Source organism: Macrosteles quadrilineatus, unplaced genomic scaffold, assembly GCF_028750875.1.
Source record: "Macrosteles quadrilineatus isolate MER2022 unplaced genomic scaffold, UCM_ALF_1.0 Scaffold_5__1_contigs__length_97177068, whole genome shotgun sequence".
In the NCBI taxonomy this organism is placed as follows: domain Eukaryota; kingdom Metazoa; phylum Arthropoda; class Insecta; order Hemiptera; family Cicadellidae; genus Macrosteles; species Macrosteles quadrilineatus.
In genome coordinates, this window is record NW_026542598.1 from 67629817 (window position 1) to 67646462 (window position 16646).

General features: G+C 34.5%; 2 protein-coding genes across 3 annotated transcripts in view; both read left to right on the forward strand.

The window, feature by feature from the left end:
- The window catches only part of LOC128995860 (BTB/POZ domain-containing protein Tiwaz), a 113288-nt gene that overhangs the window by 39240 nt on the left and 57402 nt on the right, over positions 1-16646 (forward strand). The gene's annotated exons all lie outside the window — the stretch shown is intronic.
- Positions 9951-16574, forward strand: LOC128995861 (uncharacterized). Of its 2 annotated transcripts, none has more exons than XM_054420884.1 (6): positions 9951-10109; positions 12095-12254; positions 12995-13234; positions 14464-14622; positions 15001-15240; positions 16405-16574. In XM_054420884.1, the coding sequence occupies exons 2-6, from the start codon at positions 12096-12098 to the stop codon at positions 16498-16500; spliced, it is 894 nt and encodes a 297-aa protein (XP_054276859.1). In that variant the 5' UTR covers positions 9951-10109; position 12095; the 3' UTR covers positions 16501-16574. The 2 variants fall into 2 exon arrangements, with proteins under 2 accessions (XP_054276859.1, XP_054276860.1); XM_054420885.1 differs by having other exon boundaries at positions 15001-15082; positions 16405-16512.

The window sequence follows — 16646 nt, forward strand, 5'->3', positions numbered from 1 at the left end:
AACCAGCAGCTTGGCATCAGTTACGGTAATCCAATAGCGCCATCAAACACCCCCACTCGCGGCCGTGACCAGCTATTTACATTTTAATTGAGACTCCCACAACTGTGACAATAAAGTAACCAGTTCATTGTCACAGGAACTGAGGCTTCGATGGTTTTCATCGGTGACTCCGTTCTCGGGGCCCACCCTCCCATCATTTTGGAACAGGAAGTAAGAGCCATTATGCTAATGTGTGCGCCGCCCACCGCTCTAATGCGAGGAGGTGACAGTCTCTTCGCCCCCGACGAAGACTCTGCTTCTCTGGCGTTGCCTTCGGAATCTCCCGCTCTTTAGTTCGAAGACTATCTAGCATATGGATCTCTAACTCATGATCTATCTGATGTTTCAGCTCTTTGGAGTTATAGCTCATGTGTTCTTTGGCCCTGAATGTCTTGGGGTCCATGGTATTCTGTAGACTTAGCGCTACGATTCTCAAAATTATAAAATATCCAACAAAAATCAAATATTCTCCAGCTCTCCGGATCTCTAACTCATGAGCTATCTGACGTTTCAGCTCTTTGGTCATTGTTTATAGATAATGTATCCTTTCTTTGGTCCTTTATTCTCTTGGCTCCATGATACTCCTGTAGCCTACGATTTTATAACTTCTTAACTCACTAAACATTAAACCATATTCACCAGCTCTCTGGTTCTCTTATTCCTTAACTGACTTAATCTTCGACTCTCCAACCCATGAATATGTGGAAAACGTTTTTCTGAATCTCTGCCATTGCATTTTTGACACTCTTCCTCTAGTCGCATGCGGTTTCCTGGTGGTTCATTTTAATGCAAACCTAGTTCATCAACAAGATCTAGTTGACATTCACTTAGTCACCACCATAATGGAATCAAATTGTGAGTTGGGAGTGCATCATAGCTCACTTTTATAGGCCTACAAATCTTGTTTTCCAGTACTTTGCCGATCTAGAATACAAGTCGGTTTTGTAAAGAGTCCTCAATTTTACAAATATTTGTCGAATATTGCACAGAAAAATTTTCACTTAGCGACTTAAAGGTTACTGGTCCCTGAATAATGACTGTTGTGAACAAACGTAATGTTAGCTGTATGGAATTAATGATTTGACATAGGTTTCTTAGTAAACACTTCTTGTCTTGGAATATTACAATCTTTTGATTAGAATTGTTACAATTATGTTTAGTTTGTAAGGCAAATATTATGACCATTGTTCTAAAAATATTAGAATGTTTCCACCCGGGAAACGTTTCCTCTTCTCTAATCCACAATATCCTGTTGTGTCTTCCTAGGTGGTCGTCTTAAGTTGTTTGGAGATTTAATTAGTTGATAAACAATCCCATAACAGTTGTAAGCATCACATTTCGACGTCGTTTTAACGATCACTTCGCTTACTACTAAACCTCAAAGTTGAATAACCCCCCTAACTGACAGTTGGTTTGTTGTTACTATAAGTTTGCGATGTTGAAAGGTGTAGAAATGACCCATTGATATGACCAGAATCCTTCGAGATTTCAAACCAGCTTTGAACGGGATGGAACAGGAATGGACGACGACATTCCTTTGCCATGGATAAAAAAATGTCAATTTCAGTAAAATCACCTCTTAGGTTGTTCCTACTTTTCAATGTTCTCAATGGCTACGTTAGCTTAGGCTGAACCACGTTAACTCGTAGGTAGATTAGTGAAGTGCTCCCGCTCTGATCTGAATATTGTCGGTTCGATTCTGTAAAGAACCCAGCTGTACTTGATTATTGGGGTTTTAATAAATGCTTCTGGATAAATAACCGCATGATCATAGTCAGTACCAAGCTATAATCTCCTCCATTCAACAGTTCTACTACAGTTAAAGTCGTTTTGAATTACCAGCCTTGGTGTGATGGCAAAATATCACCTATATTGTTAAGTATTAAAACGAATTCATGAGTAATTGATAAAATTCATTAGTAATTCTTCCCACGCTCACTGCACAATATCAACTGCATACCGCTTTACCTTAACATTGACCGATCCTTTCTGGTCAATACAATACAATACAAATGTATCCAAAAATGCAGAAACCATACGTTTGAACGCTAACATTTAAAAAATTGTGCAAGTCTCAAGAGCAAAGAGCATCAAAACGTGCGCTAAATGCCAGCCGGACCGTTTTGAGTCTACCGCTATCAGACCACGCATAAACTACATTTCGATTGGCTCTCCTAATAAATCCAGACTGACTGCTTGTAAATCAGCCTCCGCATGTTTATGCAACCTCAAAATCCCAACAAGCACGGAACTTGGCGATGGGATCGCGGGTATGGGAATGCATCTTCCCAGGACCGACTCGACCAACTCGTTCCTCTCCAGCGGTTTCTAAACTGGAAGGAAGACGTGCTTGCTTTAAACTGTCAGAAAAGGTCAGATTTGTCTATGGATGGAGATGTTGTTTGGGAAATGTTAATACTGTTTAGAATAAATGTTCCTAGTGAACAAACGGGTGTGTTCGTTGGGAAAGCTAGGATTTTTGGGAAGAAGAGGACATATTATGTTAAAATGTAAAACTGTAATTTCTATGATGAGTAAAGACAGGTATTTAAAAGTAAATGTTAAAAGATACCCAGGTCACCTTTGCTTTCTAAAAGGCGTTGCAAGATATTTTTGTGGTTTTTTAAACAAGAAACCACTGGGTTGAAAAAATATATATTTTAGACAAATCAAAATGGTATCATACTTTGCTAAAAGTAACATTAAGAAGGAACGGATTTCAAAGGGTTTTACGGAGACTAGCAGCTGAATTTCATTGGGTTTTTGAAGCACAATTTTGTCATTTTCCTTCGTGCTGAATATAATAATTTATACGTTACATTGATCGTTTCAGAATCATACAAAGCTGAATAATGTTCAAAATTTAAGATAAATTATTCAATAAACAAACTAAATCCATGAAAGCAAATGTAACTTGTTTTAACATAGACTATGTATCAATAATACCAAACCTCACAAATAATCGCAAAATTTGAATCAAAATAAATTGGGAAATATCTTGACGTCCTCAAACCCCCATAGAGATATTTACAAGAAAAACCTTCAACATTGTTCGTAAATAATTTCATCACTCTGTTTTCAACAACAAAGAAGTAAAAGATTTAAAATCAATAATTGCTTTTAATCCTCGCCTAACAACCGTTTAACGTCGGTTTTTACGTTTTACAACCATCCTTGTGTTTTTACAGCTGTGAGTCAATGCTATTGAGATGCTCATCGTGAAAGGTCATGAGAACTGAACAACGACGAGTCAATAAGGCATTCCGTGCCATCTTTTACAAAGAATGCACATTTTACAGTTGTGTTTAGTTTGTGTTTATTGCTGATCAAAATATGTAGAAAATTGGAGAAACTGTTGTTTTTTTTAAACATCCAACATGGTTGCACAAATCAGATCATCTTAAATTTTGTTAATTAATTATGCTTTAAGCCTAGCTTCCTTGATTTTTTTCGTCCTAAGACACTAGACACGAGCCTAGAATTGTTTTTCGCATTACTTCAGACTAGACCTAGTTGCGGCTTTACCACTTAAATAAAATCCATTTGTGATTGGCGGAATTTGAACCCAAGGCCTAAAGACTGAAGTCCCGCGCACTAACCATTAGACCAGCTCGCTCCCCCAAGCTCATTGAATATTAAGGTGTATACATTTTGTAAAATGTACTTCGCAACAATGGCATTATGTGTAAAATATCTGTTTTAATAGGTATTTTCTGACGTTCTTTGGTTCCTTTCCATTTTCTTGGTGACCTACTTCTTAAAGAACTCGGAGTTTTAATACTGGTTCCACCCAGAGAGCATTAATAAAATATCAGTTAAAAAGCGTTAAACATTCTTGACATATAAAAACATCAGAAGAGACCTTTTAAATTGAAACCATTTACTTGGATTAACTATTACTCAACTTCTCTTTTAGTCTCTTAACATTTTTGAAAAAAATTGAAAAAAGTCAGTAAAACAACTGTTAAACAATATTTTTTTATGAATATGCCTAATTTAAACAACTTACTGGTTACTTGACGATTACTTGATTGGTTTGACGTATCTTTTATAACTTCCTATTAATTTATCTTTGTTTTTTTTGTCACTTTGAGTTATTAGAGAATCTTTTTTCTGTAAGGACTCAAACGAATGATTTTGGGTTTGAATTACCAATGATCAATCATTTACACAAAATACAAATTCTGATTCATAATACACAACATCTACCACAACTACTAGGTGTTCCTAGGGTGATCTAGGTGTTCTCCTTTCTTGTAGCAGAAGTTTTTTCTACTTACAAAATTATAAAAAAAAATTTAAGTTACAGAAAAAATCTGTAAAAATGCCAATTGAATTTATCCTATCCATAAAACAGGTTTACTGGGTCAGTAAAAAGCTACACAGATCATAACTCACACAAAAATCTCCACATCGCAAATTTCAAATAGAAATTCGTCAATTCTGGCTCTAATCTTTCTCATCTGGCGTTGACTTTCCGAGATCCACGAATGTAACATTACTTTCGCAAGAACAATAATCGTCTCGTAGCCAAGTTGGGAAGAAACGCCCCAGAATGCAAACAGCTCGGCTCACTCGTTCTGCCAATTATTTCTGGCTGTTTGTCTTTCAACATACCTAATTCTGAACAAAGTGCCAAGTAAGTTGAGATTGCCGTCTTCAAGTCGGGGCGGGGCTTACGACTAACACGATCTTTCTACCCCTTCTCATCACTCCAATCCTCCCCGTCACTTAAATCCCGCCTCTTCAATGTTTAAATGACTATCTTCACACCCACTTGCAGTTTTTATCTTTAAAAAATCCTTTCGACTTGTGAAAATGTTCAATGAATTGGCAGTAAAGTGTTTCCATTTTGTTACTTGAACGTGACGTTTTTGCGGCCATGGGCATTTTGCTTCAATGCCCTGTAAATCCTACGAAATATTCTTCCACTAAGGGTGTACTATACTAATTGAATGTTAAGGCTGTTAAAGTATGTAATAGATTACGGTACTTTGTTAGGAAGTCTATCCCCATAATTAGATGCAGCGTTTAGGTTATTAGGACTGCCTGCCTATCTCTAACAAAACCTATTGCTATTAAAACTGGTGCTACTGCCGCTGGAAATGCACTAATATTTTAACACGAACCTGTTCGTTTCCTTGTATTCATCAGAACTATCCTTATTGACAAATTTGGGAAATATTTGTTTTTACATCACCTAAAAATTAAGATTTTATATTTATCATCGAGTAATTAATATAATGGTTTGTCCATTTTTATCACACAACACAAAATGAGTTCAATGTTTATTACATCTAAATATTTGTGGTTGTTCCTTTATAATTGATCACGAAATAATGAGTAATAATGAGCCCTATAGCCTAGAATTACACTTTACACATTTTACAATCCATTATTCATGATACACGATCTCTCACAATACCTATCAACATCCCTAATCCTACATTTAATATTTCAGCACAAGGGCGTAAAGTGACTATTTACGACCCGAGCTCAAGTTTCACGACCGAGGCGAAGTCGAGGTCAGAAAATGAGCATATTAATTAAGCAATCTCAGCTGCACCACCAAAATACTTTTTATGTAAAGATAACCTCTGTAAACTATTTCCAACTTGTTTTCAATTTTTCTTATGCAAACCAGCAGCGGTTTAGTAAGGGATTTAATTACTTCATTTATTACGATTGTAACAGCGTACATCATTTCAAACTTTTACATCATCATTAAATGAATGTATATGCAAGCAACAATAAGCTATATAGAACCAATTAAAATAGTCGATATATAATTTCAGTTACGATTGCTTACAGTCGGAGTTTACAACTTAATTTTAACTGCTGATTAATTACTCCCTATGGACTAAAAAGGTTTTTTTAACGAATAGGGAGTAAAAGAGCTACTTTAGATCCGCAATGCATGTATTGAAAACGGCTTTTTTGCTTAAGTATGATGAAAAATCTGCTCTCCCGCCACCACAGCATCAGCTGTTCATCACTCCCGCCAGCCCCTGACCTTTCCCATAACTCCCCAGCAGTCAGCTGATGTACGAGATCAGTCCAAGCTCATTGGATCGTAAAGTCTCAGCAGGTCAGCTGTATAAATCCAGCCCTAACAGTCGTAAATCTCATCGGTCAATCTTTCAGCGGTGATCCAAATATGCAAATATCATATTTACGACGCCTTGATTTTGCCGCGCAAATTTAACTGGAATTCCCGCGGGCGCGTCGATTTAGCGCCTAGGAAGCGTTGAATAATAACTGCTGAATATTATTATTGAAACCGAGCAGATTTATTAAGTCGTAGGAAAGCAGTTTGGCGCCTTGAAATGAGGATTAGGTTTTATTCGATTCAATTAAGTATTAGTGATTTAGTGTCACTATTTCTTTGGCTTGACTTTTCCGTGTTAGGATGTGTCAAATATGGTTAGTTTGTATCGTTTCGTACACATAACTAGCTAGAATAAAAAATACGTTTCCATAGAAAAACTTGCACAGCTATTCGGATTATGGTAAATAATTACAGTATTCAGGAACTCAGTGGGTTGTATACGATGATTTATTATACTGCAATGTCTTACAAAGACTATTATTCACATTACTAACTGGTAGTATCATCACGCTTCCATTACACCCTTGCATTTTTACGTATTATAAAACCAATCAAAACTCACAAAAACTCAGACGGCTGTGGCTATTGTAATATACTATCACAGACAAGGGAAACGTGAACTCACTACCTGGAAGTAACCCAATTTACTCACCAACAGAATAAAACTAGCCATCACACAAATAATACCTTGATGACGAATAAAGATAGGTACTAATATTCTGTACCCTGTTTTAAACCCACTTGTAATATTCACAAAGTTAATTCATGCAGCAGAGTACCAACAAAGGTAATAAAACAAAACCAAGTATCGAAAACCCAAAAGTTTTTAAAACAACAATGCTTAAATACTTTTAAACACAAGTCAACCAGTATTTTCAAGTGATATTTTCCACAGTGTGTTTTGCAACACTGGCGTAGCATAGCAGTACTGTAGCGGAGGCGCCCAGGGCGTTGTGCCCGAGGGCGCAATCTCCGGGACCGGTGTTGCGAGAGAGCGCCCCGGGCGCTGCTCTAGGCCGCCAACAGGCGCGCTCTATACTCCGCCTCAGGGCGCCCACTGATGAAGCCTTCCAGTCAAAAACTAATAACTCTGAGAAAATAAATTCCTGACTTGAGGGCTACACTACACCTCCCTTCGCGTTTGTGTGGCACTTCTGCTTAGTTTATAGCAGAATATATTTAGTTAAATAATGGGGGGAGGTGCGTATAGTGTAAATGATGGTTGATCGAATTTATTTTGATTACAGATTTAAGTTATTCGCCTATAAATTCAGCAAAACGTTGATACGCACATTATACGAGTGACTCAAACCACTTCAGACAACATAAATAATTGTGTTAGTTTTAGATGTAGTTTCTAATGATTTTGATGAGTAAATCTACATTAAAATTGGGACTGGGACGGGTGGCGTCGTCCTGTAATCCAGCTACTAGGAGGTCACGAATTGTGGATATTTATAGGGATGCACTGTGGATGCGATGCTCACTGGTGTGGATTAACGTCCGCACTAGTGAGTACTACGACTATCCGCAGTACTATCCTGATAATTAGACCAATTCGTAAATTACAAGGAAAAATGTGGTTCGGATTCCACTATAAACTGTAGGTCCCTTAGTTGCCATTAGCTGTATGGGCTATTAATTAACAGCTGTGTCTAAGGAACATGTCGGCCTTAGTCACTAACAAGACTACAAGATCGCGCCACTCATCCTACACTCATCCTTCACTCATATTTGGGTTAAAATACGCACATAGTGGCGTCCCCATCTTAAATAATTGATAAAATTGATATACATATGAACAAGTTTTAGCGAACGCACTCAATTTAAACGTAATTTGGGTTTAGAATCGGCTTGGATCTCATACATTTGTTTTTATTGTCTTTTTTTTACTTCATTGACAAAGTTTTGAGAAGATTTGAACAAAACACTTTTCACAAAATACTATAAATGTTATGCGTTATTCCACTTTACACCTATACACCTAATAGTTACCGAAATATTAAGCAAGCTGCGTTAACCACTGTAATAGATTGCTAGAAGAACTTCATAAACTTATAAAACTTTTAAATTTATAAAAAAACATGTAAGTACTTATAACAGATTTCTGTACCCAATTGTGTACCTTACAAATTCAACAGAAAATTGTTTCTGTTTCTTAAAGCAGCAATCCTAAGTAGTCATTGAGCCAATTTTATGTCTGTTGTGTGTGAATTAAGCTGCACATATCTTATATTATGAAATATGAAAGGGAAATAACTGGGACATTGCTTAGTGTACAGGTTTGTTGTAACGGTGATGTTTTGTTTGTCATTACCTACAATGAAGTAAGGTTGAAGGTAACATGGAAATTGTTGTAAATTTCATCATATTTTTTTTTATTTCACAAGTAGACTAAATTTAGTAATTTTTGTTCTAGGACGCTAAGCACGTGCCTGGGATTGTTTTTCACATTAATTCAGGCTAGACCTAGGAGTTGCGGCACTATCATTTGACTGTACCAATATAGATGATTCTTATCTTACCGATGTCATTCCTGCAAATATACAGCCTTTGTCTCAACTACTATATGTATCTTCATCGAAATAGAACAATCGAAAACATTGTGTAGAAACGACGCTGGAATATACCCCCGACCAGTATCTTCGAGCATAGTTATTGGCACGCATTCAACTGATAATCGATGATAATCGATATGATCAATCGGTTTACATTTCAGACGGAGAATTGGGGGCGCGCCATTGATTGACATCTCTTTTGACCAGTCATCGATACACTGCGGATATGTTGCCGATATTATCGACTGTCGAATTCAATTTTGATTCTTGTATTTATTTATTTAAACTACAAAAAAACGTGTGTACAAACTACCTGGAAAATGTAAACATATTTTTTATTGTGTATTTGTTTCATAGGTCGAGATAGTAACAAAACATAATATGAACATGTTTAAAACGCTGGTTTTCTGTAACTCTGTATGTTTATTTCACAAATGAATACTTAACTATATTTCTTAAATAATTGACTTCAAACTAGGTACGTAAGGTGAAAAATTGGAATCAGCACACAAAGTATAAGATATGTGCTAATAAAAAATAGTGGTAGCCTAATTCAACATTTTCACATTAAATATATCAAAAACGACTTTAAAACATTTAAAAATAAAAATAAATAGTTTTTCACAGTTTTACAACTAGTCTAACATAGCTTAGCTTTGCCTCGGTCCATAAACATCTAAGATATTCTAATTTGGGTGGGATTAAATGTTTATCATACATAAAGTCTGAAGTGTTGTAAGAAGTTTGAAAATGTTATGCAACTATTAATATTATAATTTATATTTTCAAGCCCATGAGTTGGTTCTATTACTAAATTGAAATATTACTTTCGTCCGCCAGCTCCTGTATTGTAACAAATATATTTTAATGGGTTTTAAAAAATCCGTTTTGACTATGTGTGTGTTTCGTGTAAAGATGTTATTGTGTTATAACGACGCCTTTTGGCTGAACAGTCTGACGATGACACAGTGATGCTGAAACGGCCGTAATGTTACAATACAGGAGCAGGCTGACGAAGGTAATACTGTATTTCTATTTAGTTATTAATTTTACATGTTTATGTGGTTTTCAAAGTCTACGAGTTTCTATATAAAAGGTGGTTTTTGGTGAAAATGTCACGAATGATTGACGTGGCTTCTGCGCAAATACATTTAATGATTTGCGTCATCTGAACACTTGAATTCGCAAAATGATGACTATGACAAATTTTCCATCGAACATTTTGCTACTAAAAATATAAAATTATAGTTTGAACCATCGTTAAATACGCGAGCAAGTGTAACTAGGCATCCATCACTCATAAAGTGATAGGTTAATTGTCGAAGTATTAGACAAAAATTGTTAAGCGTTTTTTGATCAGTCTTCACTACATCGCCAACACTGAAACTATCTACCAGCTCAAGGTAAGCTTGTCCTAAGTATGTCCTTTGTCGAATTTGTTAATTAAGGTTTTAAAATTTATAAACTGATAACTTTTATTATATTGTTGACTACATGCCTTTATAATACCCCCAATGCAGACTAAGCGAATTCCAATTTGTCTGATTGGATTTTGAAATAGTATTGGATTTAAAAAGTACTTAGCTTTGCTGCTATGAGGAGGTTTTAGTATTGCTATGGGGAGGTCAAAATAGTATAGTATGAAATAAATAAATTTGCCGAATTTGATCAACATAATACATCTATCGCAGTACAATTGTAAAATCAGCTATTAAAAAAATCTAGGCTTTTTATAAAACGCCTCTGTATTATAAAATACTTCAAAATTCCAATTAGGCCAAGCGAATTTAGGAAAAATACAAAACGGCCGAGTTGATTTCGTTAATTTAAGCATTTTTGCCGTTTGGGATTTTATTTCAAACAGAACGTTACCTGATGATCAGATGATCAGATGATCGTCACCTGCCATTATGTAAAATAGTCACCCTTATTTTTGTAAAATGGCTAGTTTTGTTTCAGTCTTTTGTTAGAAAACAAAATCACGAATCACAATAATTCTGAATGAAAACCGTTTAACAAAAATCTTAGAACTTTACAGCCCAACTGTAAAAGTGATTATGTTTTATTTTTTTTTTTATTTTTACATAATTGAACAGTTTGGACGAATAGCGTTTGGTTTGTATTTACTTTTAATTTATTATTTGCTCTTTAATTATTTAATATGGTTAACATATGAAAATTGAGCTTATCAAAGCTTACTCTATTCGGCTAAATTATCTTAAACAAATATTATATTTCTTGAAACGGTTTATGAGCAGTCCTTTTGTGTGTAAGTTGTTTCAAGAGCAAAGAGTTGGATGAAAGAGTAGATATTTTTAGCAAGACCTTTAAAGAACCTAAAGATTTCTTCGCTATACTTAGAAATGTGTGTGTGTGTAAGGGTTTTTTTACTACTATTCTACTTGTTTATGAAGAAGATGATTTCAATTTATTAAAACTGATTATTCTGTTTTCCAATGAAGGTTAAAAGTACCTAATTTAAAAATCGACTTGTAAGTTGCCAGCTAGTTGAAAATAACGGCATTTGTTGATATTTTTTATTTTATGCTGTAATAAGGTAATTATCGTTTTATAATTTTGCTATTGAGAAATTTACTGTGAACTATTTGAAGCGATTTACAGGTAATTATTTACGGTTTATACATTGAAGAAGAAAACCTACGAATATTTTATCTTATAGTATTCTATGTCAAAAGATATAGTTTAAGATATTGTTTATAACAATTCTTATCGCACTCAAGTATGGTAAACATGAAATAATATCAATGACACGCATTGTACATACTGTAATTAAGATATCGTATCGAGTAGTTATAGTAATACATAGCCTAGTATAGCAGTAGTAAAGTAGATAAGTACTTTAGTAGTAAAGTAAAGCTAGATTGTGTCAATACAAAATTAAAATTATAGCTGCAATTTTAATTTTACGAACTTTGAATCCATCTAAATAGTACAGATGTAAACATTTTGGAATGTTAAATCTGTTAATTTTAGAGGGTCTTTTGTTGTGATATTTTAAAGCATATTATGTACTATTTTCTAGAGACCGTTGTATGTAGCCAGTTTTTGCTTAAAGGTCCGTGGGATTCAAATATAAAATAATTGAAATTGTACATTTTAGTATTCGACATTTTTTATCTGCTCTTTATCTTTGAGTCCCGTATGGAAAGAAAAATTTCATATTTTATATTAGTGATTACTTGGGGATTCAAGAAAGAATTTAAATTCTATTGTTATCTGTGTATACGAGAACGAGTATATTATAGGTTTGAATTATTATGAAGTATGTAACGCACCACAACATTTCATTAAGTACCAGCTCGTCCAAAAATGTAAGCTTGAAACTTAAAAGCTATTGGTTGAAGAATAATATTGTGAATTTGTTTAGTATGATCACGAAAAGGAAAATGGTATACCACAACTTATTGCTCGTCTTCTTCGTATTGACCAATATTCCTGTTCTGATGGCGGTGGGTGAAAATGGAAAAAATGTTGTGGATCAAGTTAACAACCCAAAGAATCAAGAGGAGAAACGAGATGAAGCCATGGTAAATACTAACTACTTTAAAATGCATGGTTATATTATTAATCAAGTTAAGTTTAAGATTAAGTTTAACCACCAATATTATGGGATCTAACTAAAAGATGACGAGGAAGGTACATAACAATGCAGGGTCGAAATGCAGTTACGGTAAACTGTCACAACTTTGACTAATATATAACATTAATGATATATTTGTTTGACCAAACCATTTTAGTTGTGCCCTGTAACTGATACACGTTAGCGCCTAATATGGTCTTTCGGCTACATTAAATTTAAATAAAAAAAAGTAAAGTAAGTTTAGTTTCTTGTTATCAATCTGACTGTGGTCAAACATTCAACTAAAGGAACAGCTCAAACCGTTCTAAAAAATCTTAGTCAGCATTACAACCCGATCTTGGTCGGTAACAGAGCTAAATAATTCATTTCATTTACCTAGCAATTACTTTTTGTTTATACAGTATGTGGAGTGTGCCTGTATGATTTGATTTTGTTTTCATCTCATGTGATTGTGATAGACAGACTTTCTATACTTTTTTGATTGAATATGTCTTTAATTTAATTTGACAATAAGTATATTGCTAACTTTTGCAAAAATAATTCCTCAAACTACTTCCATTGACAATTAGTCAACATACAGTACACCTATAACACCACCTATATCCATTGACCCACAACATACAAGCCACTATACAATACGCCTAATCTATTTTACTGAGAGTTTTCAACTAATTCAATATGTTTTAGGAGGCAGATATTCAGACTCTAAAAAATGGACTAATTGAGAAAGCAATCTCCACTTTTAAAAGCGAGGGAGGTTTGGATGCTGGTCAGATTCAGCTATTAGTATTGAGTTACCATTTAAGTAAAGCCTCCTTAGTCTATAAAGTGGGGATATTGTCCGTGACGGGAGAATTCATGAATGCCAAAGGTTGGAAGAATTGTGAAGACGTGATAAATGGATTGACAGAAGCTACTACAATTAGGGTATGTGGGTTACTAGTGATATAGTGATCTAATGTTGTAACTAAACGAAATCACTTGGTTTGTAATAGACTGAATAAACATTAATTAACTATACATTGCCATTCTTTAGATATAATAGTGAGTTTACTGTGGTTATACATTGCTGCTATTTAGATAGAATAGTGAGTTTACTTTGGTTATACATTGCTGCTATTTAGATAGAATGGTGAGGTTACTGTGGTTATACATTGCTGCTATTTAGATAGAATGGTGAGTTTACTGTGGTTATACATTGCTGCTATTTAGATAGAATGGTGAGTTTACTTTGGTTATACATTGCTGCTATTTAGATAGAATAGTGAGTTTACTTTGGTTATACATTGCTGCTATTTAGATAGAATGGTGAGTTTACTGTGGTTATACATTGCTGCTATTTAGATAGAATGGTGAGTTTACTTTGGTTATACATTGCTGCTATTTAGATAGAATGGTGAGTTTACTGTGGTTATACATTGCTGTTATTTAAATAGAATAGTGAGTTTACTGTGGTTATACATTGCTGCTATTTAGATATAATAGTGAGTTTACTGTGGCTTTACATTGCTGATATTTAGATAGAATGGTGAGTTTACTGTGGTTATACATTGCTGCTATTTAGATAGAATGGTGAATTTACTGTGGTTTTACATTGCTGCTCTTAAGATAGCCAGGTTTGGATATCTAACCTTTTAATAACTTTTTCTACAGTCACCCGACGAAGTGGGCTTCCTTGCACAGATTATAGTACAGAAAACCCTTACTTTGGCGCAAAGTATTTACATACTTGTTTGTTACTTTGGCGCACGGTTTTTACTTTGGCGCAAACCAGTATTCCAACCAAACAACACAAAACGGCGTGCTTTTTATGCCAGTAATCCGTGTACGCTTGAAAATAAGTTACTAACACTTTAAAATATTACGACTACGATCAGCTGCCGCAGCGTTTCCCATTTCGTTCAATGTTTGGATTTAACCCAACCTAACAACATGTTGTACAGTGTTTGAATGAATAATTTATTTATATGATTTATAGTAAATTTAGGTAAAATATAATGTGTAACACGAGTGCAAACTGCCTTTGCTGCACCCGAGAAGCCCACTGGTTACACGAAAAACTATTTACCACCTTTTACATTTAACTGTGTAGTTTTTACACATAAACATGGATAAAACATACTGATCTATAATTTACCACTTATATTATTTTGCAGTTCAGTGATGTAAAAGAACGCTTACAAGGGAGTTCTGGTGATTCCTTGAAAACACTTGAAGATATCTTCGACAATGAAATTAAGAAAGCGCTTAAAAAGTCATACTCCTATGAGTTTTCTAATCACTGCAAAAAAGCTAAAATACCCATGAATCCAATGGTCAGTATTAAAACTTTATAATAAGTTTAATTTACCTATCATTTATCTTTTGTTCATATTAATACGAATTTGGATATATTATCTATAATCCATATTGTAGTGTTGCTGTACGTTTTAGTTTTGTCTTCATCTCATTTGACTGTGACAGACAGACTTTCAATACTTTTTTTATTGAATATGTCTTTACTTTAATTTGAAAATAAGTATGTTGCTAACGTTATTGAACAAAAATTCCTCAAACTACTTCCATTGACAATTAGTCAACATACAGCACACCTATAACACCACCTATATCCTTTGACCAACAACAAAAAAGTCACTATGCAACACCCCTAATCTATTTTATTAAGAGTGTTCAACTAATTCAATATGTTTTAGGAGGAAGATATTCAGACTCTAAAAAAAGGACTAATTGAGATAGTAATCTCCACTTTTAATACCAAGGGAGGTTTGGATGCTGGTCAGATTCAGCTATTAGTATCGAGTTACCATTTAAGTAAGACCTCCTTACTCTATAAAGTGGGGAAATTGTCCGTGAAGAAAGAATACATGGAAGCCAAAGGCTGGAAGGATTGTGATGACGTGATAAATGGATTTACGGAAGCTACTACAATTAGGGTATGTGGTGTACTAGTGATCTAGTGATCTAATGTTGTAACTAAACGAAATTACTTGTTAGTAATAAACTGAATAAACAATTATTGACCATTGAAGGTGGGTATGGTGGTGGAAAGATCGACCAGGTGAAGGGACAGGATGAGCAAAACCTGTTTAATGGATAAAATAAAACTGTTATAACCTAACTTGACCTAACCAAACTTGCTGATTATGATAAAATCGAATGATGGTTTACTAATCTAAACGATATTTTCAATCGATATTAGGATATCCCAGTTAAAAAACTATACCCGGTCTCCAACATTCTGCCCACTACACCCCCTTTCACTAATTCCCCTCCCCTAAATCACTCATACGTTCTGGAGAGTCAAGTGGCACTCGGGCCTACCTGACGGCTTTGACAGTTTATGACCTCCACGGTAAACAAATAGATTGGCACTCGTTCCGCTTCCTCTTCAATGCAATAGCGTTAACATAGCGTGTAAAATAGGACAGAAATGTAACTTCATTTCACTGGTTAATCAATGCCTATTATAAGGGTTTATAGTCAGTGTCGCCAAACCACGGATACAAGACAGATCGTCTGTCATTCTTCATGTCAACCCTTAAATTATACAAAAAGAACGTGTTGTTCTTATGAAATATATTTTTCGTAAAAAACCGCTGTTTTCAATGTGGGTCAAAGTGGCTCTTTCTCATCAGCACAAAATAACCACCTGAAGTCAAATTCGGCTGCAATAGCACCTGTCCGAAATTTATGTTTTTTTTTTTTAGTTCGTTGGCTGTTACAGTTAAACCAAAAATTCAGTTTATCAGACTAGCTATTATCCGGGTAGGTTTTTACACAGTTTTCATAGGTCATTAAACTAAAGGTCGTGGCAAAAAGAGTCGCCTTTTAGGCTGCGATGATGAAATTTTCTATTAAAAGTATTTTCCTGAGTTCTGGTCATAGTATTAGTTTACGCATATTGCAAACATATTTTATTCATGGAAATGGTGTTGTAGACGTGAGTTAAAATATTGTTTACATGTAATTCTTTCTTTACAATTATAATAAGTATGAACGTCCAAACTTATATTTAATTTTTACCACATATTATATTTTAACTATATTACTGTGTACTATTTTTTAAACATAACGTACCACTTATTATTATTTTGCAGTTCAATGATGTAAAAGAACGCTTACAAGGGAGTTCGCCTGATTCCTTGAAAAAACTTGAAGGTATCTTGGAAAATAAAATTAGGGAAGCTCTTTAAGATTCATACTACGATGGTTTTCAGAGTCACTGTGCTGGAATTCGCATCAATCCAAAAAAATAATCACAGCATATGTAACACCTTAAACACTTAAAAGTTGTTTTCTGGGATGAAAAATAAAAATATTTATCCATACCTCCTGACAT